General features: G+C 50.1%; 1 protein-coding gene across 1 annotated transcript; it reads left to right on the top strand.

The window, feature by feature from the left end:
* Positions 1-234: 234 nt before the first annotated feature.
* On the top strand, positions 235-11,418 carry LOC111542346. Its single transcript, XM_023211654.1, has 4 exons — positions 235-638; positions 2,879-3,051; positions 4,756-4,880; positions 9,754-11,418. Exons 1-4 carry the CDS (start codon positions 478-480, stop codon positions 9,793-9,795), a joined length of 501 nt encoding a protein of 166 aa, XP_023067422.1. The 5' UTR covers positions 235-477; the 3' UTR covers positions 9,796-11,418.
* Positions 11,419-25,216: the final 13,798 nt, after the last annotated feature.

The raw sequence follows: 25,216 nt of genomic DNA, 5'->3' as shown, positions 1-25,216 counted from the left end.
CATTTTTGAAATGAAGGGGGCGGAGGGTGGTGTGCACGGTCCCAGCACATCATTCAGCATGGAGGGTGCTGGTCATAATAATAAGGATGAAAAACCCCTTCTAGAGCTCCTCGCCTGCACGCACGGTCCCAGGGCATTCGCCAGGTTGGCAGCTGACCTAACACCCCCACCCCAATAACCCAGAGTCAGCGATGCCTGTTGCCTCCACTCCAGTGCCGTGGGACTAAGGCCTAGGCAGGTTTAGTGGCTCGAACAGGTCACCTGGTTGGCAGGCAGGAGAGCAGACGGCCCCGGCCACCAGGCTCACCACCTCCTGGGCCCACTTGTGAATAGAACAGTGCTCCTGTGTTCACTATTGGCCAGGGTCCCCCTTCCACATCCACTCACAGTTGGGGTTCCCCTAGGGTCCCACACCTCCTAGGGTCCCTCTGCAGCCTCCACTCACAACTAGAAGCTGAAGGACCTTGGTTCGTCCAAATGACCTTTGAACGACCGATTGTTCTGCTTTCTTCTGAAGACTATATGACACATGATCAGACCAAACCAGAGCTCCTGGTTTTCGGATCTGGGGATGAATTCCTTAGCACAGATGGAACCGTGAACTTCTATGATCCACTGCCAGGAAGGAAATACCTCAGGTAACACTGCTGCCTGCCGGTGATGAGGGGACAGCCAGTTAGTTCCCCATGGTCACATCCGCCTGACGATTAGACCAGGCAAGAATTTGGGCAACACAGCAAGTCTTAAGGTTTGCTTGGAACAAGCAAAGCCGGAGACTGGAAATTGTATTTCCAGATCTTCATTCAGACTCTTTTCTTTATGATTCATAAAATTAAACAGACAAAGATTCACGTTTGAGTTCCAAAAATTCTTACTATTCCTTTTTATTTATTTATTTATTTTGAGACAGGCTCTCCCTCTGTTGCCCAGGCTGGAGTTCAGTGGCATGATCTTGGTTCACAGCAGCCTTGAACTCACAGGATCAGGTGATCCTCCCACCCCAGCCTCCTCAGTAGCTGAGACTACAGACACATGCTACCACACCCAGCTAATTTTTTTTAAAAAACCTTTAGTAGAGATGAGGTCTTGCTATGTTGCCCAGGCTCGAATAATCCCCCATCTAAACCTCCCAAAGTGCTAGGATTACAGGTATGAGCCATTGCACCCGGCCTCAAAAATTCCACTATTCTTCTAAAGCCCTCATTGTGTAGTGTCTTCTTACCTTTTCCCTCTTTATTCAAAATATTCCAAATCTCTGCCCCTGGAACTGCCTTGTGTCTTTTTTTTTTTTTCTTTTGAGACAGAGTTTCACTCTTGTCGCCCAGGCTAGAGTGCAATGGCACGATCTCGGCTCACCACAACCTCTACCTTCCGGGTTCAAGTGATTCTCCTGTCTCAGCCTCCTGAATAGCTGGGATTACAGGCATGTGCCACCACACCCAGATAATTTTGTATTTTTAGGGGGTTTCTACATGTTGGCCAGGGTGGTCTCGAACTCCCGACCTTAGGTGATCCGCCCGCTTCAGCCTCCCAAAGTCCTGGGATTACAGGTGTGAGCCACACCACACCCAGCTGCCTTGTGTCTTTTCAAAAGAGGAGGCTGTGGTGTCCTTATTTCATGGCTATGTCGATTTCTGTGTAATTGGAGGCCCTGAATTTTCATCCTTAACATTGTCCTCTGGGTAGTGGTCCCAGACGACTCCGATGGCAGCAGGCACATGTCCAGGCCAGCTCTCCGGCCCACATCACGTCCCTGGCTTGATACAGGGCAGTGTCTTCCCTTTCCACGAGCACTCGAACTCTGCTCTCTCCACCCTGGTCCTTGGCGTTCTGATGGGGTCAGCTTCCTATGGCTCCCGGAACAAATGTCCATGCACTGGGCAGCTGAAAGCAACAGCAGTTGATTTTCTCATGTCCTGGAGGTCAGAAGTCCAAGACTCAGGTGTCAGCAGGGCTACCCTCTCTCTCAAGGCTCCAGAGGAGGGTCCTACCTGCCTCTTCCAGCCTCCGGTGGCCCCAGGTGTTCCTTGGCATGTGGCAGCGTCACTCCAGTCTCTGCTCCATCTCACATGAACTTCTCCGCTGGGCCTGAGTCTCGAGTCTCCCTCTGCCTTTCTCTGATAAGGACACCAGTCACAGGATATGGGGTATGCCCTAATCTCATATAATCTCATCTCAAAATCCTTAATTATATCAGCAACGGTCCTTATCCCAAGGGTTCACATGTACTGGAGTTAAGACTTGGTGAATCGTTTTTCCAAGGATTCACATTCACAGGGACCGGGGTTAAGGCTTAGACCTAGGAATTTTAGGCCGGGCGCGGTGGCTCACGCCTGTAATCCCAGCAGTTTGGGAGGCCGAGGCGGGAGGATCATGAGGTCAGGGGATCGAGACCATCCTGGCTAACACGGTGAAACCCCGTCTCTACTAAAACTACAAAAAACTTAGCCGGGCGTGGTGGCGGGCGCCTGTAGTCCCAGCTACTCCGGAGGCTGAGGTGGGAGAATGGCATCAACCCAGGAGGTGGAGCTTGCAGTGAGCTGAGATTGCGCCACTGCACTCCAGCCTGGGCGACAGAGCAAGACTGTCTCAAAAAATAAAAATAACTTTATTGATACAATTTACATACCATGGAATTCACCCATTTAAAGTGTACAATTCAATGGGTTTGAGTATATCATGAATTTCTTAAAATTGTGGTAAGCTACATGTAGCATAAAATCTGCCATTTTAACATTTTAAGTGTATGGACACGACTTTTGGGGGGCACAGCCCACTGCAGGAATGGTTGGCTCAGGCTGGGAGCAGCCCTGCCTTGGGCTCTTCTGTCCTGCAGCCTCAGAGTTCATGTCTGCATTTCCCTCTGTCCGGGCCCCAGGCTGCTGTTCCCCCAGGGGCCTCCTGGAAAGGCCTGCCCCCAACTCCAGCGGAGGAGTCCCCTGCTTCTCTGCCTGGCCATTGTTCACGTCCTCCGCAGCATCCGGCACAAGGCACGCCTACCCGCCTCCGTTTGCAGACCTGATGATGTCTTCCTCCAAGATACCCCGTCAGGTACTCGTCCCTGCCCCGAGCTCAGCTCAGCGTATGGCGGAGTGCAGGAGCCCTGTGGGGTTTTGGAAGGAGGACAGTGAACTTGAAGGCCTGGCTGGCGGGCGGTGGGAGGTGGGAGAAGATCCTCGTGTGGTGTCAACTTTCTTAATTGAAAGGAAGTTCACACAAATGAACCATTGTTAAGTGCATGATTCCATGTCGTTTGGTGTATTCACAATGTTGTACAGCCACCAGCTCTTTTCTAGTTTCAAAACTTTTTCATCACCTCATGAAAACACCCTGTTCTGGCCAGGTGCGGTGGCTCACGCCTGTAATCCCAGCACTTTGGGAGGCTGAGGTGGGCAGATCACTTGAGATCAGGAGTTCAAGACCAGCCTGGCCAACATGGTGAAACCCCGTCTCTACTAAAAATACAAAAGCTAGGTGGGTGTGGTGGCAGGTGACTGTAATCCCAGCTACTCAGGAGGCTGAGGCAGGAGAATTGCTTGAACCCGGGAGGTGGAGGTTACAGTGAGCCGAGATTGAGCCACTGTACTCTAGCCTGGGCGACAGAGCAAGACTCCATCTCAAAAAAATAATAAAAACATAAAAACACCCTGTTCCCATTAAGCACAGCCGGCCCTCTGTGTCCACAGGTTCTACATCCATGGATTCAGCCAACTGTGGAATGAAAATATTAGGAAAAAATATAACTATACCACAATGAAAAATAATAGAAATAAAAAACAGGCCGGGCACGGTGGCTCTCACCTGTAATCCCAGCACTTTGGGAGGCTGAGGCGGGTGGATCACAAGGTCAGGAGATCGAGATCATCCTGGTTAACACGGTGAAACCCCGTCTCTACTAAAAATACAAAAAAATTAGCCGGGCGAGGTGGCGGGTGCCTGTAGTCCCAGCTACTCAGGAGGCTGAGGCAGGAGAATGGCGGGAACCCGGGAGGTGGAGCTTGCAGTGAGCCGAGATCGCGCCACTGCACTCCAGCCTGGGCGATACAGCGAGACTCCGTATCAAAAAAAAAAAAAAGGAAATAAAAAACAATACTATATAACAACGATTTACATAGCACTTACACTGTATTAGGTATCGTAAGTAACCTCGATGTGATTTAAAGTATATGGGAGGATATGCATAGGTTATATGTAAATACTATGCTGTCTTATATCAGGGACTTGAGCAACTGTGGCCTTTGGTATTCTTAGGAGCCTTGGAACCCATCCCTCAGGGATAGCAAGGGATGACTGTAGCCACTCCCGCTTCCTCCCCTCTCCTATCCCCTGCTAATGGCTAATCCACTTTCTGTCTCTACAGATTTGGCTATTCTGGATATAGCCTCTAAAAGGAATCATGCACTATGTGCCTTTTTGTGTCTGACTTCTTTCACTTACACAATGTTTTCAAGGCTTATGCAAATACTGTTTTTCAGGTTTATGCAAATTGTAACATGTATAAGCGCTTCACTCGTTTTAAGGCTGAATAATGGCCACATTTTGTTTATCTGTGCATCTGTTGATGGCCATTTGGATGGTTCCCACCTTTTGGCTACCATGAATAACGCTGAACGTTGGAGTGCACGACTCTGTGTGGACATATGTTTTCATTTCTCTTGGGTACATACTTGGACACTGTGTTTATCACACCGTGAGAGATTCCAGGATGTCCATGCCTTGGGTACAGGGACATGGGAAGTTGCATTTTTTTTTCAGACCCATCCCCAGTGCAGGACACGCCGTTGACTTCCATGAGACAAACGCCTACTTGGAAATCAGTTTTTTTTCTGTACCTTTTGACAGAGCAGGAATTTCCCAGCATTTCCCAGACAAAGACAGAGGTAAGTGTTGGATATGGAGCGGAGTTCAGATATGGAGACTCATCCCTGTATGTGACAGGGATGGGGATTTACCAAGAGAGGACAGTGGCCAGCCCGAGCCTGGAAGTTTGGTTGTTGGGTGGCAGAATTCATCTGAGATGTGCCATTCTGGTGTGTCCTGGATCAAGATTTGGGGCAGCCTGGGGTGGCTTCCGTTGTGGTCATCTGCAGCCTGTCTCCTCAAGTCCCCAGCCCCTAATACTACTGGGTAATCCCTGGGCGTATCAGCCATGTAAATCTTACACCAAAAAGCGAGGCACGGTGGAAACATTTGGAAGTCCCTAGGATAACACATGGAGACTGGGGCAGCCTGGCCCAGCCTCTCAGGCCTAGACGCTCCCACTGGGCACAGCATGGAAGTGTGTGACATCCATGGTTGTCACTAGGAAGACAGCACTCGAGTTAGGCCTATGAAGGGCAGATCGTGACCTTGGGTTTCTGTGCAAAGACGACATACTCCCATGCATGGCCGTGTCCCTCAAATGCGTTGACATTTAGCATAATGTTTTTAAGGTCCATCCATGCTGTAGCCTTTAACAAAATCCAGGTGTCCTCAGGAGGGGTTAGTCCAGGGATCCGCAAATGATGCTTGCTCACTAGCCGAACGTGACCCTGGGAGGAAGAAGGCGTACAAAGCGTGTGAGCTCTGGGAGGGAAGAGATATCTCATTGACAGAATCCTAAGGGTGTCAGAAGCTTCGAGATCATCCAGTAAGAAACTGAGGCACAGGTGTCGATGTGGCTCTCTGGGTCCTGGGACAGGACCTGTCCCCCCTGCCAGGGTGGTGCTGGCTCTTGGCTGCCCGCCATCTTCCCTGCCTCACTGACCCAGCAAGGCAAAGATAAGAGAGAGTGTCTCCTCCTTTCAGACAGCGAGGCCGGGCATCATCAGGTTCCACACTGACATGGAGCCCCTCTCCATCAAGGCTTGGCCAGCAAAGGCCTGCGGTGGAGAAAGGTACTGAGAATTGTGGAACCAGTGTAGGCTGGTGGCCCCGACGTGTGGCCATGGGGGCCATTTCCCTCCCTTTTTGGTACCTCCTTAGGGTCTGCTTGTCGCAGTGTGGCCCTGGGACTGCCTTCCTGGGCATCGTAGGAAAGCCACACGGCAAGGCTCAGGCTGACCATCTAATCAGAGGACAGTACCCCTCACTTCCTGCAGCCCCCGGGCAGGCATGTGGTGTCCCAGTGGGAAGAAGGGGCGATGCCCTGACGGGTGCTGAGGCCCACTTCTCGCACTCTCCCTTCCCGTGGGGGCCTCCGTGCGGCTCCTCCCGGCGCCTCTTTGCAGCAGAATCTCATGAGCTGCACCTTTCTTGAGTCCCCTCCCTTCTTTCTTTGGATACTTGTCTGGTCTGGCAGTGGCCCTGACAGCTGGGCACGGGGGCCTATTCCACCTGGACTCTTTGGGCTAGATGGTCATCAGTGATGCACACTGACCCTTTTCTATAAGTGTCGCTGTCTCTGGGTAACTTATATTTATTTTTATGGGGTCTCGTTCTGATACCTCAGATGTCACCGTGGCATAAACGTGCCTCTGCGGACGTCATGGTGGCGCAGACGCGCCTCTGTGGATGTCGGGGGCAGGTGGATATTTGCGTTCCGTTGAAACCTGTCCGCGCTCGTCAGAGGATGACCACAACCATGCTCGGAAGGAGCTTCGGAATTGCCTGGGGCAGGTGCAGCCTGGGGGTGGCACGGACCGCGGAGCACAAGAGACATCCAGGAGGCAGATGCAGTAGGTAGAGGCCGCGCCTCACCGCCTGGGAGATGCAGGGAGAGGAGGATGTTTGTGTCACTGAGTCGCTTGGGGAGCAGAGTTTCTGAGTCAGTTCAGCCAGGAGGAAACACTCCTATGGTGGCTGTGGGGCCATGTTCTCCTGTTCCTGGTCACTGCAGAGGGGGCTGTGGCATCCCTCCGTCTGGAGCCATGGCAGTGGGAGAGCTGCATCAGTGACTCCAACAACACGGCGTCCTGGGCCCGGGGCAGGCCACCACAGAGCTGTGCTGCAGGACACGGAGGTACATGTTTGAGAAGGGACTAGACCTGGGCGACCTTTAGGTTCAGCCCCGCTTTGACAGGTGTGGCTCGAGGAATCCAGCGCCGGCAGCCAGCAGCCAGGGCAGCTCAGGCAGGAGGAGCTGGGCCTCTCACTCCCCGCAGGGCCCCGCCACTCCTGCTGCTGCTGAATCCGTGTGTTCTGTTCCCTCAGAAGAAACTTCCAGTCCTTTTCCCCTGGCACTGGGGTCTCCTGGTCTCAGTCTGCAGTGGGAAACCAAGTAAGAGGCGCCCCCACCACTTTCCAGATCCTTTCTCCAGCAGGACCAGGGGCTGCAGCAGTGGCGCCCAAATTGCCCTCAGCCTCCCTTTCTGCTGTCCCAATTCCTGGGGCATCCCCCTGCCGCTGGGCACCCCAGCTCCCCACAGGGACTCTTGGTGCCTCTGGACTGGTCCTCAGTGTGTTCCGGCAGCCTCCGGCTTTTGAGCCAGTGCTTTCCTGACAATACCTCTGTGGCCTGAGTGGGTGGAAACTGAATCACTGACTTATGTTTACTTTCTTTTTTGCTTTTGGAATTTTTTTTTCCTGAGGTGAAATTCACATAACATAAAACTAACCATTTCAAAATGAAGAATTCAGCCGCAATTAGTACTTACACAAGGTTGTCCAGCCACCATCACAACCTACTTGTAACACACTTCCCTCACCCCAGGAGGAGACCCGAAGCTGGGCATGGTGGTGCGTACCTGTGGTCCCAGCTAGTTGGGTCCCAGCTAGTCGGGTCCCAGCTGCTTGGGAGGCTGAGGTGGGAGGATGGCTTGAGCCTAGGAGGTCGAGGTTGCAGTGAATCGTGATGGTGCCACTGCACTCCAGCCTGGGTGACAGAGCGAGACCCTGTCTCTAAAAACAAAAACAAAAGGAAATCCTGACCCCATGAACAGTGTCTCCCCTTTCTGCCTCCCCACAGCCCCTGGCCGCTGCTCTTCTGCTTTCTGTCCATGGATGACCTATTCTGGGGGTTTCATGTACATGGAATTGTATAATATATGGCCTTTTGTGCCTGGTTTCCTGCACTAGGCATAATGTTTTCAAGGTTCATCTATGTTGTCACGTGTGTCACTGCAGGACTTTTTTTGCTTTTTTTGTTTTTGAGACAGAGTCTTGTTCTGTCACCCAGGCTGGAGTGCAATGGCACAATCTTGGCTCACTGCAACCTCCACCTCTCGGGTTCAAGCGATTTTCCTGCCTCGGCCTCCTGAGTAACTGGGATTACAGGCGTCCGCCACCATGCCTGCCTTATTTTTTATATTTTTAGTAGAGATGGGGTTTCGCCATGTTAGCCAGGCTGGTCTCAAACTTCTGTCTCCCAAAGTGCTGAGATTACAGGCGTGAGCCACTGTGCCTGGCCAGGACGTTTTAAGGATGAATAATATTCATGTGTATGAATAGACCACACTTTGTTTATCCGTCCGTCTGTTGATGGACATCTGGGTTGCCTCCATCTTTTAGCGACTGTGAATAGTGATGCTATGAGCATATGTGTACCAGTTTTTGTTTGAGTACCAGTTTTCAGTTCTTTTGGGTGTATACCTAGGAGCGGAATTGCTGTGTCATTTGGTAATTCTGTTTAACTTTTTAAGGAACAACCAAACTGTTTTTCACAGCAGCTGCATCATTTTTCCTTCCCACCAGCAATGTATGAGTGTTCTAATTTCTCCACATCCTCACCAACTCTTGTTCTTTTCAGTCTTCCTTTTTTAAATTGTAGTTACCCTAGCAGTTGTAAAGTGGTATCTCATTGTTTTGATTTGCATTTTCTTAATGACTGGTGATGTTGAACATCTTTTCATGTGCTTGTTGGCTATTTGTGTATCTTCTTTGGAGAAATATCTATTAAGTCCTTTGATCATTTTAAAATTGGGTTGTTCATCTTTGCTATTGACTTGTGAGAATTCTTTATATTCCAGATGATAGATCCTTATCAGATAGATGATTTGCGAATGTTTTCTCCCACTCTGTGGGCAGCCTTTTCACTGTCTTGATAATGCCTTTGATGCACAGACGTGTTTCTCAAGGGATTTTATTCCCACAAGGTTAAAAATTACCATATTTCTCATACCTCACTTTTCTGACAAAATCCTGCTGAAAACTTTAACAATATTATTGAAGTTTGGTTTGAGCCTTTCTCCCAATAAAACACACAGTCCTCAAGGCTTTAATTTAATTTAACAATGAAATACTTGAACCCCTGCACACACTCGCACTGCTGGGGGAAGAGAGGGAGACGTGAAGACCTCTCCAATGGCACTGCCACCTAAAGGCAACGTGGCTGCATGTGACCAAATGTGTCACCGGCTGTCAGGCAATGAAGTGGTCCAGTGGAGTCACTAGGGTGGGCATGATAGTTCCAACCAACCAGAGCTGGATGCACACGAGCCTGCACACAGTCTCTAGCCCACCTCATTTTTTTCTACTATAAAACTCAAGGCATGTGTAAAATAGTCACAGATACCCTAAGGAAGGCCCCTGTTAGGTTTATGGTGCCTTCAGGGTGGGTTAACTTCATAATCACTAGACCTCCACTCTCTCCCTGAGCAAAGAGCTGGCCCAGCACTCCAAGTCGGGAGTTCTTTATGGATATTGATCTCTTCTCTGGAGATGAGCTGAGGACCAGACTGGAAGTATGAGTTGCGGGGCTGCTGGGGTTAAACGGGAAGAGAGCATGCTGGTGGGGGCTGCCAGGAGAGCTTGATGAGGGAGCAGTTCTCTGAGTGGAAGACTTCTTACTTGCACACCGAGCCTTCAATGACTGTGACATTTTGCTCCGTGTCACAGGCTCCTGGGGCCTACAGAAAGGAGCTGGAGGTGCCAATGTAGGCTGGGAGGCCTCCTTTATTGAGGTGAGATCCCTGGATGCTGGCGGGGGTTGGGGGGAACGCTGCCTCCCTGGAATAGAAGAAACCTTGGCAGCCCCGGGTGCAGGCTGGCTGGCCCTGCCTGGGCTGACTCTCCACTCCAGGGCTCTGCTTGTCAGAGGAGGAAGTCAGGCCGACATGAGCGGGGCTCGCCACCCCAGGAATGTCAGGCGACCATCAGGTGGTGGTCAGGCAGTTGTTAAACTGTCTCTCTGAAATGATCATTGGTTGCAGCTCACGCCAGGGGAAGAGCATCTCCCAGTAAATAAAAAATACCTGAAACTGGTGATCAGGAGCTTCCCGATAAGCTCTCGAGTTGCGCGAGTGGGCTCAAGTGTGCGCCCTAAGAGGCAAAATGGCGGATGTAGGAACTTCCTGTGGGGCGCTCAATGGTGAAGAAAAACCTCCCCAAAGGAGCATGCGTACAACCTCAGTGCGCCCGCTACACGTGCAGTCACCCTCCTGAGTGCTGACCCACACTGCTAGGTGGGGCTGTTGAGCCATAGCCCGCCCCAAGGGAAGAACTGAAGGAGGAGAAGAAAAAAACCCCAGAACCCTGCCAATGGATAATCCCCACGCCCAGGGCTGAGCGGGCACTTGGATCGCTCACGTGGCGCACTCAGCCCTCTTCCAAGGCTGCTCTAAAACTTTTTCAGGAAAGGAAAGGCTTCCTTTCACTCCTGCTCTAAAACTTTTTCATAAATTCTCACTCCTGTTGTAAAACGTGCCTCAATCTCTCCCTCTGCCTTAAACCTACTTCTGCCCGGAATTCTTTCCTCTGAGGAGGCAAGGATGGAGTTGCTGCAGACCCGTGCGGATTTGCTGCTGGTAAGATACTTGTGGGCAAAGCCTGAAAAACCTCTTCCTGCCCTGGGCAAGGCAGATGGGGGGCACCAGGCTGGCTTTACCCACCGTCTCCGATATCATCCAACACAGTCAGCCAGGTTGTGTGGTCCTCTCATCTACACTCTCATTTGCCAACAAGATGGTGTGGGCTATGCTGTCTTTGCACAGCAATCTGATCCCAGGGACATTTGTGTGGGTGTGTGTCCGGGAGCTGCATGTCTGCAGGTTCAGATAGCCGTCAGCTTTACTGGAGAGCGAGGCTTCCTGCCATGGCACCACAGAAGAAGGCTGGCGGATTGGTCCCATTGCCTCTCATAGCTCTGTAGGGACACAGTGGGCCATGTGGACTGACAGCTGGACGCTTCATAAAGATGGCCTGGAAAATTAAGACACAGTCCTGTTGACAAAGCCCCTAGGCCTGCCCCCATCAGGCCTCATGGGTCCTCTTCAAGCCTAAACCAAGGTTCTGAAATCATCTGTAATTTGAATTTGTATTTCTAGGACACATTCACTGCATCCTTTCCATCAATATTTAATTTTGAGAGTTTTGTCATTCCTGGGCGTTCCATTATGAGGACTGCCAAGGGACGTAATGCCATGGGAGGAAATTTTTTTCTAAGCTGCAAGCCAGCTCTGGCTTCTGTAGTTTCTCCTTAGGATTGCAAGACAGTAGTCCCCTGTCCTTTAGGTCTTCTCCAGAAATATCTTAAAATAGCAAATAAAATAAGATATAAGCAAACAAAACCCAAACTTAACAGCTGACTCGATTTCTGTGCACCGGAAGCTATGTTTTACTCACCTTTTACAGCCCATTTTCCAGCTGACGTGTTGTCTTAGGGTGTGCACATCGAGACATTTCTCATCTTTTTTTGTAGTTTCTCACCTATCTTCAAGTTGGGATCAATGCCCTTGAACTTCCAGGCCTGTGCCTGCAGAAGCTGCCCCTCCCCGTGTCTTCGGAGAAGTCCTGCTGTGGGGACACAGAGCGGGAGAGGCAAAACACCATCAGCTACTGTGACATGAAGCCTGTTGCTGGACCCAGAGGATATGAAGAGGGGGAAGGGGCGCCCAGTGCAGTCCATCCCATGCCCCGCTCAGACCTGCTCTGCCCTCCTGTTATGACTGGCCCATCACAGAGCCCCCTAGCTGGCAAGAATTGGCAACATTTGAGGCCTCTTGATGTCAGTGTCAATTCAGACTCCGGATCCAACAGCCCTGAAATGTCTGCGTACTCCCTTTTCCCAGTGTATACTCTGACACAAGTCGGTAGGTTCCTTTAGGGAGAGGTTAAGGGACTCGGCCGGGTGCAATGGCTCCCACCTGTAATCCCTGCACTTCAGGGGGCTGAGGCAGGAGGATCACTTGAACCCAGGAGTCTAACATGAGCCTGAGCAACATAGTGAAACCCTGTCTCTATGTTAAAAAAAAAAAAAAAAAAAAAATTAAGGGACTCTATGGAATATACTTACAGGGCCACTGTGGGGCTCTTTCTTAAGGAGGCCTGGGCTCCTCTTGTACTAATGGACTCTGGGGCTATGAAATTGACTGAAGACGCTTTTTCATTGCAGTGGCTGATACCAACCTTCTGTTCACCAGCTCTGTATTTTCCCTTTTAGTGATACAGGTTGTCACCATGCTCATCCCAAAGGGCATTGGGCCTTCCTGTCATTATAGTAATGATGTCCCCTTAGCTACCAGCAGTGCAGGGCTACCCCCTGCCCTCTCCACCCTGTAGTCCTGTCATCTGTGTTGACACTCAGGAGGCCGTGGAGGACAGCATCCCCTGATCACCCCAGATGTGCCAGTGCCCCTCTGTTGCTTCAGCCAGAGGGGTCCTCTGGACCCTCCTGGGGACGATGGTCAGGGCTGCGTTCTCGAATCTCACTTGGCGAAGTTGTCCGGCTTCTCCTTCCCTGGACATGGCGAAGTCATCTGGCTTTGCCCCTTCCCGGGGCCTTCTGACCCTACCTCAATGCTTTGCCAAGGCAGTTCCAGCCTCTCCTAATTTACTGTAGGTCTTCATGGTGTGAAAGCTTCCAGGAGCCATCCAGGCAGCATAGGAAGACAGGTTTCAGGGCCTCAGGCCACTCCATCTCAGATCACAGGACAGTGATTGCGTGCCGGTAAATTCTCCCTGAGTGAGCCTTGTCTCCTAATCGCTGGTCCCACACCCTCAAGATTCCCTCCCCACGTGCGCTCCTGATTCTTGCTGTGCACATGAGCCAGATCTTGCGGTCCTTTGGATGTGTATGCAATTTCCTCCTATAGCAGGTGGTTTGGGGTGGGGGCTCCCCAAGGCCAGCCACACACTCAGTGATGGACTGGAAGGGCTGATGGGACACAGTGTGTGATTTACTCACAGCTGAGGCCCAGTATGGTGAGAGGATACACAATAGGACCAGCAGGGGAAAAGACGTGGGTAGGGACTGGGGAGGAACACACACAGGCCTCTCTCTTCTCTTCCTACTAGGAGGCATGTGTTAGTCCCTTCCTGCACTGCTAGAAAGAAATGCCCGAGCCTGGGTGATTTATAAAGAAATGAGGCTGGCCAGGCGCAGTGGCTCACGCCTGTAATCCCAACACTTTGGGAGGCCGAGGCAGATGGATCACTTGAGGTCAGGAGTTTGAGACCAGCCTGGCCAACATGGTGAAACCCCGTCTCTATTTTATATATATATATATATTTTTTTAGCTGGGCTGGGCATGGGCATGGTGGTGGGCACCTGTAATCCCAGCTACTAGGGAGGCTGAGGCAGGAGAATCATAATGAACTTGGGAGGCGGAGGTTACAGTGAGCCAAGATCAAGCCATTGCACTTTAGCCTGGGTGACAAGAACAAAACTCTGTGTCAAAAATCAATCAATAATAAATAAAAACAAATGACATTTCATTGGCTCATGGTTCTGCAGGCTCTCAGGTATGGGAAACATGGCAGTATCTGCTTCTGGGGAGGCCTCAGGGAGCTTTCAATCATGGCAGAAGGCAGAGCAGGCATAGGTGTCTTACATGGCAGGAATGGGAGGAAGAGAGAGACGAGGGAGGTGCTACACAGTGTTTTACGCACTTTTTTTTTTTTTTTGGAAACTGTTTCTTTCATGCAGCCTGGAGTGCAGTGGCATGATCTCAGCTCATTGCAACCTCCATCTCCCAGGTTCAAGCAATTCTTCTGCCTTAGCCTCCTGAGTAGCTGGGATTACAGGCACCCACCACCGTGCCTGGCTAATTTTTGTATTTTTAGTAGAGACAGAGTTTCGCCATGTTCGCCAGGCTGGTCTTGAACTCCTGATCTTGAGTGACCTGCCTACCTTGGCCTCCCAAAGTGCTGGGATTACAGGCATGAGCCACCATGCCCAGCCAGTGCTACACACTTTTGAACAACCAGATCTCACAAGAACTCACTCACTATTGGGAGAACAGCACCTAGGGGGATGGTGCTAACCCACTCATGAGAACTCTGGCCCCAATCACCTCCAAACACCTCCCACCAGGCCCTACCTGCAACCCCAGGGATTGCGATTTGACATGAGATTTGGTGGAGACACAGATCCAAACCACATCAAGGGCGCATGCTATCCTCCCTTCTCCAGCAGTGAGAACCTCAGCCACACGTGACTCAGAATGTGGAATCTGTATTGGTCTGCTCTCATGCTACTGATAAAGACATACCTGAGACTGGGTAATTTATAAGGAGAAAGAGGCTTAATGGACTCACAGTTCCACGTAACTGGGGAGGGCTCACAATCATGGCGGAAGGTGAAAGTCATGTCTCACATGGTAGAAGACGAGAGAATGAGAGCCAAGCAAAAGGGGAAACCCCTTATCAAACCATCAGATCTCATGAGACTTATTCAGTACCATGGGGGAAACCGCTCCCATGATTCAACGATCAAACCGTCAGATCTCATGAGACTTATTCAGTACCATGGGGGAAACCGCTCCCATGATTCAATGATCAAATCATCAGATCTCATGAGACTTAGTCAGTGCCATGGGGGAAACTGCTCCCATGATTCAACGATCAAACCATCAGATCTCTTGACACTTATTCACTACCGTGAGAACAATATGGGGGAAACTGCCCCCATGATTCAGTGATCGCCACCAGGTCCCTCCCACAATATGTGGGAATTACGACAGCTACAATTCAAAATGAGATTTGGGTGGGGACACAGTCAAACCGTATCAGAATCCCAGCCACATCACACAGAAGCCACTGCTGGCAACCCGCATGGCTGAAGAGACCCCCTCAGTGTGCTTGTTCACCTGGCTGTGATTCCTCCAGGATATGTTGTTTTTCAGCCCATGTTTCTCATTTGATTAAAAGCCTCCCTGAAATCTAGTTACTGTACCTTCAAAAGTGCTGTCAAAAAAGGAAATTATGTGGGGCCCGCTAATGAGGTTATCTGACTTTCACCAATGGGGATTCCATCTCCAACTTGCTGAGCACGATGGAGAGATCCCAGCAATGACTTGGTCTGGCTTTCAGAGGCTGCGTAGCCTAAACCACCAAATACGTAAGTCATGCATTGTACAGATTCTTGGCACACACAGAAAAGACGACATAAATACATCAGGCAAGTGTACATCGTGACATTGTGAAATGTACTCGCTAAAGGTTATAAAACTCAAAGACATCTTTTTTTGCATGTGACGCAAGACGGGCATGTTCTCCAGAGCAGGAGCAGTTTCCTTTCTCGTGACACCCTGCAAGAGGTATTTGCATGTGATTATCTACTAATTGCAGAACAGAGCCTGAGAAAGCCACATGGAGGGTGTGGCTGGCACATGCGATTGTTTGCCTGATCCAGGAGAGGAAAAGTTCTGGTTACTGAGATCTCTCAGTCCTACATGCAGATGGAGACCAGATGGATTGACGGTTTCTCCGTAGTTCTGGACCTAGCCTTGCTTGAAAATCTTGACAATCACCAAAACTATCTTAAGGTTGAGCATGGTGACTCATGCCTGTAATCCCAGCACTTCAGGAGGCCAAGGTGGGAGGATTGCTTGAGTCCAGGAGTTCGAGACCAGCCTGAGCAACATGGCAAAACCCCATCTCTACAAATAGTACAAAACATTAGCTGGGCCTAGTGGTATGCTCCTGTAGTCCCAGCTACTGGGGAGGCTGAGGTGGGAGCCCAGGAGGTCGAGGCTGCAGTGAGCTGTGGTCACACCACTGCACTCCAGCCTGGGTAACAGAGTGAGACCCTGTCTAAAAAAAGAAAAAAAAAAAAAAACTATCTTAAGCAACATGAAACTCAAAGCCACCACAGCATCCTAATTCTGTGTGTCTCTCGGATAATAGATAATGGCCTAATGCACGCATCTGCAAGATTGTGTGATGTTCCAAAGCATGGAGGCACTATTGTTTATTTCCCCCACTTTATTATCTTTGTAGCTATTGTCATTGGGATATTTTTGCCCATTTATAACAGTTTTTTTCCTAATATAAGGGAAGGCTGCCGGGTGTGGTGGCGGGTGCCTGTAATCCCAGCTACTCAGTAGGTTGAGGCACGAGAATCGCTTGAACCCAGGAGGTGGAGGTTGCACTGAGCTGAGATTGTGCCACTGCACTCCAGCCTGGGTAACAGCGTGAGTCTCTGACTCAAACAAATAAAAAGAAAAAAAAAGGGGGATCACCAGCGCCTCCCCTAAAATGAGGATTACCGGTGCCCCCCTTAAACGGGGATCGCTATGCCTCTCTGGTGGGTGGTTGGAAGATTAGAAATAGTCGCAAGAAGAAGGCTCCTGCCAGTACCTGGCTTGTGGCAGGCACTGGCACACAAAGCTCGGCCACAGACACATGAGAAGCCACGTTGGGAGTCACCCATGTTCGCTGCCCAGCTTCCTTTAAAGCCCACGGTGAGCGATCCAGAGCTGGCCAAAGAACTCGGATTTTGCGCTTGAAGAAGAGTGAAAATCCTCATGCCACCAGCTGCTGTCGTGGCCTGCCACGTTCGAGGTGTCACAGGTAAACTCAGCACTGCAAAACCCAGAGGTCCCTCCTCCACCCGGGCTGCGACAGAACAGCCAAGGTGTTTCTGCTCCAGTTTTCTCCGTCATCGCTTTCCTCCCCAGTGAAGTGGTGGGAGTTTGTTAGACTCAGAGGAGCCCTCCTCAAAGCACAAAGTCCTAGAGGTGTGAAGTGAACAGACCAATCCGGGTAAAGCCACAGAGCAGAAATCACAATTCTAGATGTTGGGTTGAGTTTTTCCCCCGGACCCCTTGACTCAAAGAAGCATGACCTCCCTGCAGCTGGAAGAGTCCACTTTTGTGCTTTGGTCCCAAGAGTGGGCTGCGTTTGCCATTCTCTCAGCCCTGGTTTCATCAACACCTGTGGTTTTCTGTCCCTGAGAGTGACTCACACATGGAGATAAAACCGGGAACTGTCTCCAGGCTCTGTGACAGGATCCAGCTCCGCCTGTGAGGGAAAGCTCTGCCCTCCCATCCCATTGAGCATTGTTTTGGTTTTCAAGAGGTCCCCAGGACATTTGGTTTTCATCATTTTCCAACGTCCTCCAGTGGAAAGACCCAGCCAGCTCCCCGTGGAGGGTGCACATGCTCATGCTCTTGTCCCCGTCCTCGGAGTCTCGTTCCTTAGGTTTGGAAAGCTGGAGATTTCCTCTGCATCGCATAGTTTATGTCAAATATCTGTGTCCATTCAAAGCAAATGGACAGTTCTGTCCGTTTTAAGGTTCCTCGGTGTAACTTGAATGACCCAACTCTTGGTCACTGGCGTGGCTGTTGTTTTGGTAAATCGTGTGAGAGGCAGAAGCAGGTTCTCAAGGTAATAAAAGAGGCTGGGTGAAGAGCCTGGCCTCAGGCACCTCCTACCGCATGTAGATGATCGAATCGTTGCCCTACGTGGACTTTGGGTGCCTGAAGAGCACCATGCTGGTTTTTAAAAAGCTGTTTCCCTGTTCCCGGCATGCAATTGATTTCCATGTCAAGAAACCCTACGGGCCATCGACAGCGTTTTCCTAAGCCTTCTGATGGGGCAAACATTTCCCAGTGTTTCCTGGGCAAAGATAGAGGTAAAGTGCCAGGTACTGAGGTTGCATGTGAGTTAGACTAACCCAGGGAAAGCCTGTGGAAGGGGCTCAAGTCTGGCAGGCAGTGTCAGGTGGGTCAAAGCAGAAACTCATCCTGACAACTCTTGCAGGGAGCAGGGAGCTCTGGGAGAGTTAAACTCATTCTGCTCACGTCTAGAGGTGGCATTCGTAACCTGGCCAGATGTCGGCAGGAAGATGGGCACAGGCCAGTCATGGGCTAGAGACTCGCAGGTCCTCAAAGCTTGTTCAGCAGTTCCAGAGGAGGCCAGGTGCAGTGGCTCACGCCTATAATCTCAGCACTTTGGGAGGCCAAGGCGGGCGGAACACCTGAGGTCAGGAGTTCGAGACCAGTCTAGCCAACATGGTGACACCCCATCTCTACTAAAAACACAAAAATTAGCCAGGCGTGGTGGCACACACCTCTAATCCCAGCTACTCGGGAGGCTGAGTCACACCATTGCACTCCAGCCTGGGCAACAAGAGCAAAATTCCACGTCAAAAAAAAAAAAAAAAAAAAACCCAAACAAAAAAAAATAATTCCAGAGGAGAGCACAACACAACTGGAATAAGGCTCCTGTGACGACAGCAGAGGTGTCCACCCTGGATGGCTGTCGTGTGCTGCAGTTTGGTGTCTCATGGATTCAACTGCAGGATACTGGAGGAGGAGCTTGGAGATAATCCGGCCAACTTATTTCACAAATGAGGACACCAAGGCACAGAGCAATGGAGTCCCTTTCCGGGCACACTGAGCTAGCCTGTAGCAGGGCGGGTTTGAGAGCTGAGCAGATTGCCGTGGTCCTGTCCCTATCTTTCCTACAGGGCCCGGCTGGTGCTGGGATGTGTTGCATCTTCTCTCCAGCTTGCCACATTGGTCTCTTCATTGTTAATGTGAAGAAAAGGGCATTTGTCTTAAGAGGAAGAGAAAGGCTACAAAGTCCCTTTTTTTTTTTAAGATCTGAGTCTCGCTCTATGGCCCAGGCTGGGGTGCAATGGTGGATCTCAGCTCACTGCAGCCTCCGCCTCCCAGGTTCAAGAGGCTCCCCTGCCTCAGCTTCCCAAGTAGCTGGGACTACAGACGCCCCCACGCCTGGCGAATTTTTTGTATTTTTAATAGAGACAGGGTTTTGCCGTGTTGCTCTTGCCTTTTTTCTTGTGTCTTGGCATTCCTTTTCACAAAGATGCTGAGACGTGGGTTCTGGTCCTTTGCACGGTCCACAGTCCACACGCAGGCCCAGATGCTGTTACTGGCATCAACTTCGCTGGGCTCTGGAACTGTCTTTGGCCATCAGCTGCCGAGGACCAGCAGAAGACATGTTCCGGGTACATGCGGAGGACCATGCTGGGCTGCCAAGGATTTGGAAAATAGGAAAAGGAGCTTCTGATGCCACTGTGTAAGAGTTCTGTTGGCAGTTGTATTTGGATAAACAGAAGTTCGAGATTTGGATGGTTTTCTGGTAGTCTGACCAAGTCAAAAATTGGCCCACGTTACTAATACAATCTGTATCTGTCAGGATTTAACCAGAAAAACAGAACCAGCAGGAGACATAGGATATACATGCAGATTTATTGCAGGCAACTGGCTTCTGCGGTTGTAGGAATTGGCTAGACACATCAGAATCCACAGACCCGGCCATCAGGAAGGGCAGCCTGGAACTCCTGGGCATGAGCTGAAGCTGCTGGCTGAGGTTTCCCCATAGAAGAAAAAAATTCCATCTGAAGCCAGCAGCTTTGGCCAGTGGCAGAGAGATGCCCCGTCCACAAAGGGCAGGGGGTGGTGTGGCAGGCACCCTTCCCGGGACACAGTGTGGTGACTGTCCCCTTCCCCCAGGCAAGCACATCACATGCAGGGTCATGAGGATGGGGCAGATTCCAAGAAGGCCTTGGCCCCCATCCCCCCTGGCCCTTCTGCCTGGGGCTCCTTTGTGGCTGAACCCTGCCTGGCCACACACAGCATCCTGCACTCCCCAATTTTCTTGGTTTGGAAATCTTAGAAGTGTGGTTTTCCTGTGTCCCAGTTCTTTCAACTTCTTTTGTTTGCTGGCCTGGTCCTTCTCTAACTATCTGGTAAGGACACATTTTTATTTTGTTTTTAATTTCCAGTCCATTATGGTACCCACACTTTTGTAAACCACGATAAAGATGAACGACCAGAAAAATGATGAAGCGCTTAGACGACATGGCAAAGTAAAGTGGCCGCCAGAGTTTCTAAGCACTCGCTCTCAATTTCCGCACTCAACAAGGCCCAGAACAGTCAGTTCCCAGACTGTCCCTGGAGCACAGGCCAGGCACCCTAGGTGATTAACTGAGGGGTTCCATGAGTATTTCCTGAGCACTGTAGGCTGAGCACTGTTGTAGCCCACAGAACTAAACCTCGTACCCAATAGTTACTTTTTCTAATCCTCTCTCTCCTTCCACCCTCCACCTTCAAGTAGGCCCATGTCTGTTGTCGCCTCGTTGTGTCGACGTGCCCTCATTTGGCTCCCACTTATAAGTGAAAATGTGCAGCATTTGGTTTTCTGTTCCTGAGTTAGTTTGCTAAGGATAATGACCTCAAGCTCCACCCACGTTTCTGCAAGGAACATGATCTCATTCTTTTTCATGGCTGCATAGTATTCCATAGTGTATATGTAGCACATGTTCTTTATCCAGTCTACCACTGATGGGCATTTAGGTTGATTCTGTGTCTTTGCTATTGTGAATAGTGCTGCAATGAACATATGTGTGTGTGTGTCTTTATGGTAGAACGATTTATATTCCTTTGGGTATATACACAGTAATGGGCTTTGCTGGGTTGAATGGTAGTTCTGTTTTTAGCCCTTTGAGGAATTGCCACGCTGCTTTCCATAATGACTGAACTAATTTACATTCCCATCAACAGTGTAAGCGTTCCCCTTTCTCCACAACCTCACCAGCACCTGTTATTTTTTGACTTTTCAATAACGGCCATTCTGAGTGGTGTGAGATGGTATCTCATTGTGGCTTTGATTTGCATTTCTGTAATGATCAGTGATATTGAGCTTTTTTTCATATGCTTGTTGGCCACATGTATGTCCTCTTTTGAAAAGTGTCTGGAACTTTGCTTTTAATGAGGGATACAGATAAATTAACATGATAAATAAGTAAATTAAACAATACTTTAGTTAGGGCGGTACATCCTAAGGAAACACTAAAGCAGAGAAGAGGGACACCAGCGATGAATTGGTTTCTTTTTTCCTGTTGGATGGGGGTGTTGCCATCAAGGATGAAAACAAATTAAGTAAATCCATCTATTGAAAGGAATTCATGCTTGTCCTTACCAGTGAATACTTTTTTTTTTTTTTTTTTTTTGAGATAGGGTCTTGCTCTGTCTCAGGCTGGAGTGTAGTGGCATGATCTCAGCTCGCTGCAAACTCTGCCTCCCAGGTTCAAGTGATTCTCCTGCCTCAGCCTCCTGAGTAGCTGGGATTACAGGTGCCTACCATGACACCTGGCTACTTTTTGTATTTTTAGTAGAGACAGCGTTTCACCATATTGGCCAGGCTGGTCTAGAACTCCTGACCTCAAGTGATCCACCCATCTTGACCTCCCAAAGTGCTGGGATGACAGGCAGGAGCCACCACGCCCGGCCACATTTTTATTTTAACAAGATTTTCTTATCAACAAACACACAAAGATGCACACAAGATGAGAATTTCTGAACCAAACCGTTGATCCACATAAGGAAGACTTCAGGGCAGGTTGACATCTGGGGCTAGGGGAAATCTCTCCGCATTTGCAGGGCAGAGCTCGGGCAGGCCCAGGAGGAATTTCTGAAAGGAGCCAGGAGGAGAGAACAAGAGGATGAGACAAAAGGTAATGGAAAAGACGAATGGTTTGTCGAAAGCCAGGTGCCCGTCACCCATGAAGCTTCACAGGAGGAAGAGGCTGCTCCATGGGCTCGTGTTCCCAGTTCCCTCGGCAGGAGGAGGCGCGGAGGGAGGGCACCAGAGTCTCATACTCTTCACACAATGCAAACAAGCTGGGAAATCAGTGATCTGGTCACAATTAGCAACTCTTTCTCAACAATAATGTGCTCACTGGTTTAGCTCAGTGGACTCGGTGTTCAACTGTGAAAGAGAAGAACAAAATTAAGGAACGCGCACAAAAGGCTGGAAAGAGTATCAAGGCTGTCTAAAAGCTGCAGTGAAATTAGTGCTTTCTAGCTTGCAGGGTGAACGAGATTCCACGAGACCATGTGAGTTTATTGTTGTACTTGGCAGTACATAACATGGAGGCAGGTGATCATAATAGGCGAGGCTGATTCAGCACCTACTGTGTACACCAGGACTGTTCCAAGAGCTTTATATATGTATACACACACACACACACACACACACACACACATATATATATATATATATATATATATTTTTTTTTTTTTTTTTTTTTTGAGACAAGGTCTCGCTCTGTCACCCAGGCTGGAGTGCAGTGGTATGATCTTGGTCCACTGCAACCTTCGCCTCCCAGGTTCGAGGAATTCTTGTGCCTCAGCCTCCCGAGTAGCTGGGACTACAGGCATATACCACCATGCCCAGCTAATTTTCATATTTTAGTAGAGATGAGGTTTCACCATGTTGCCCAGGCTGGTCTTGAACTCCTGACTTCAGGTGATCTGCCTGCCTCAGCCTCCCAAAGTGCTGGGATTACAGGCATGAGCCACCACATCTGGCCAGAGCTTTATAAATATTAACTCACTCAATCCTCATAACCACCCTGGGAGCTAGGTACGTCTCTTATACCCCACTCAGACATCAGGAGACTGAGGCCGCTCTGCATGAGCCTGCACTGTAAGAAGTGGGCACGCCAGTACACAAACCCTGCTGTCATACTTTCTTCTAACTTGGCCTTGAGATGTCTCTCTGGAGAGTATCCATTGGCCACGACAGCCACTTTCTAGGAGAGCCCTGACCAGGAGCAGAGTTAGGTTTGGGGGTGCCGGTCAGGTGCGACGGGTAGGGGGGCAGCTCAGCGGAGGACAGGAAGACACAGAAGTGGTTCATTATTCACAGGTCCTGCAGTAATAATACCTAATAAACCTCCTGGACGACCAGGACGACCGATGGGCAGTCCGGAGACAGCAGTGAGCTCCATCAGTGGGTGGGGACAGGGGAGAGAGGGATCTGTGGACCAAAGCCTTTACTGGGGTCCTGGGCATTACCCAGCAAGTTTCCCACAGGGGGTTCCAATTGGTGAGTTTGGAGCAAGTGTCATGAACCCTGTGGGGTCAGCCTGTGACTGAAGGGTGGTCACCGCAGCAGAGCTGCACAGTCCGTGTTCGGTATGGGGTCCGTGGGGTGAGTTCAGTAGGCTGCGCATAGCTATCCCAGCTCAGCCGATAAATATTAACTCGTTCAGTCCTCACAACCACGCTAGGGGCTAGGTGCTACTGTTATGCCTCAGTCTCCTCGTTTCTGAATGGGGCATGAGAGACGTACTAGCCCCTTGGGTGGTTGTGAGGATTGAGTGAGTTAATATTTAGAAAGCTCTTAGAACAGTCCTGGTGTACACAGTGGGTGTGAACCAGCCTCACCTATTTTTTTCACCTGTCTCCATTGTATATAATGCCAAGTAGAACAATAAACTCACATGGTCTTGTGGAATTTTTTTTTCACCCTGCAAACTAGAAAGTACTACTAATTTCACTGCAGCTTTTAGACAGCCTTGACACTCTCTTTCCAGCCTTTTGTGCGCATTCCTTAATTTTGTTCTTCTCGTTCACAGTTGAACATCGAGTCCACTGAGCTAAACCAGTGAGCACATTATCGTTGTTAAAGAATTGCTTCGGGAAGCTGAGGCAGGAGAATCGCTGGAACCCAGGAGGCAGAGGTTGCAGTGAGCTGAGATGGTGCCATTGCACCCCAGCCTGGGCAACAAGAGTGAAACTCCATCTCAAAAATAAAAAAAGAATTGCTAATTCCAGCTGGGCGTGGCGGCCCACACCTGTAATCCCAGCACTTTGGGAGGCCGAGGCAAGGGGGATCACAAGGTCAGGAGTTTGAGACCAGCCTGGCCAATATAGTGAAACCCCCATCTCCACTATAAATACAAAAATTAACTGTGCTTAGTGGCACATGCCTGTAATCCCAGCTACTCGGGAGGCTGAGGCAGAAGAATCGCTTAAACCCGGGAGGTGGAGGTTGTAGTGAGCCAAGATCGCACCACTGCACTCCAGCCTGGGTGACAGAGCGAGACTGTCTCAAAAAAAAAAAAAAAAAAAAAAGAATTGCTAATCCCAGCTACGCGCAGCCCGTTGACCCCGCTGGGAGGTGGTCACCAGGAGGCAGTGGTATAAGGCAGGTCTCTGGATCAGCTGCCTTGAGGAACTGGGAGGAGGAGGAGAACTGGAAGCTGGGTTGAGGGTGACTGCGCCCTGCTTCTGGCCTGAGAATGTATATTCAGAATGGATGCAGAGGCAGCTCATTCACCCGGCGATTTGGCTCCAAGTCTGGGCTCCCACCCACGGTGCCATCCTGCCTCTTGGCAAGCACCTATCATCCTTCTTGGCAAGTTGGGAGATGCTGTCCCAGGTGGAGGGAACACCCTTGCTTCCCACCAGGGCCCTGGCACCCAGGACCCCAGGACACTGCCATTTCAGCCCACTCAGAGAGGGAGTGCCTAGACATCATCTCTCCCTCAGCAAGGCTTCTTATGCCCAGGACGTGAAGCTGGAAGGTTTTGGAAAGCCTCTTGCTGGCTTTGCCAGGAAGGTCTGAGACCAACCAATCAGAATGAACAACAACAAAATGTCTGCGTTGTCTTGACTTTAAGAAGAGAACAAATAGGTCCAAACCCACAGTAGCTAAGCCTGCCCCGTCTGGGGGTGGCCTCTCCCCAGCAGCTCCATCGTCTCCTGGAAATGGATGAAGACTTCCCAGACGAGAACAAGCAGAGGCCATTTACTCAGAGCTCTCTAGGGCAACGAGTCAGCCACCAGGCTGGCGTTGGGGAGGGACTCAGGCAGGTGGAGTGGGGAGGCTCCGGAGAGCCCTGATTGGAGGCTGTTGGCACAGGGAGGCTGGCATACGGCTGGCTACAAGCGGGCCTTGATTGGTCAGGAGGACATATTTACTATTTTCTGGTTGGTCCTGAGTTGGAAACAAGGACAAAAATTAGGGAAGCTGGGGGTCCCTGCCCAAGTCCTGGCCAGTTTGGCAGGATGGCTGCAGAGGTGGTGGGCCAGAGTTCTATCGTCCTGTAGGGTTTGGCTGTGGCCCGACTCTGTGCTCGACCTCTTTTTCTTTCTTTCTCTTTCTTTCTTTCTTTCTCTTTCTTTCTTTCTTTCTTTCTTTCCTTCTTTCCTTCTTTCCTTCTTTCCTTCTTTCCTTCTTCCTTTCTTTTTCTTTCTTTCTTTCCTTTCTTCCTTCCTCCCTCCCTCCTTTCTTCCTTCCTTCCTTCCTTTCTTTCTTCTTTCTTTCTTTCCTTCTTTCCTTCTTTTTCTTTCTTTCTTTCCTTTCTTTCCTTCCTTCCTCC

Source organism: Piliocolobus tephrosceles, chromosome 16 (assembly GCF_002776525.5).
Source record: "Piliocolobus tephrosceles isolate RC106 chromosome 16, ASM277652v3, whole genome shotgun sequence".
NCBI lineage: Eukaryota > Metazoa > Chordata > Mammalia > Primates > Cercopithecidae > Piliocolobus > Piliocolobus tephrosceles.
This window is presented reverse-complemented; position numbering and strand designations above follow the sequence as displayed.

Excerpts from the sequence above, each read along its gene's own strand:
- LOC111542346 (XM_023211654.1), top strand. The coding sequence starts at position 478 with ATGACCTTTGAACGACCGATTGTTCTGCTTTCTTCTGAAGACTATATG. Across the intron at positions 639-2,878 it reads CCAGGAAGGAAATACCTCAG|GCTGCTGTTCCCCCAGGGGC; the intron begins GTAACACTGCTG and ends TCCGGGCCCCAG. Across the intron at positions 4,881-9,753 it reads TTTCCCAGACAAAGACAGAG|GCTCCTGGGGCCTACAGAAA; the intron begins GTAAGTGTTGGA and ends TCCGTGTCACAG.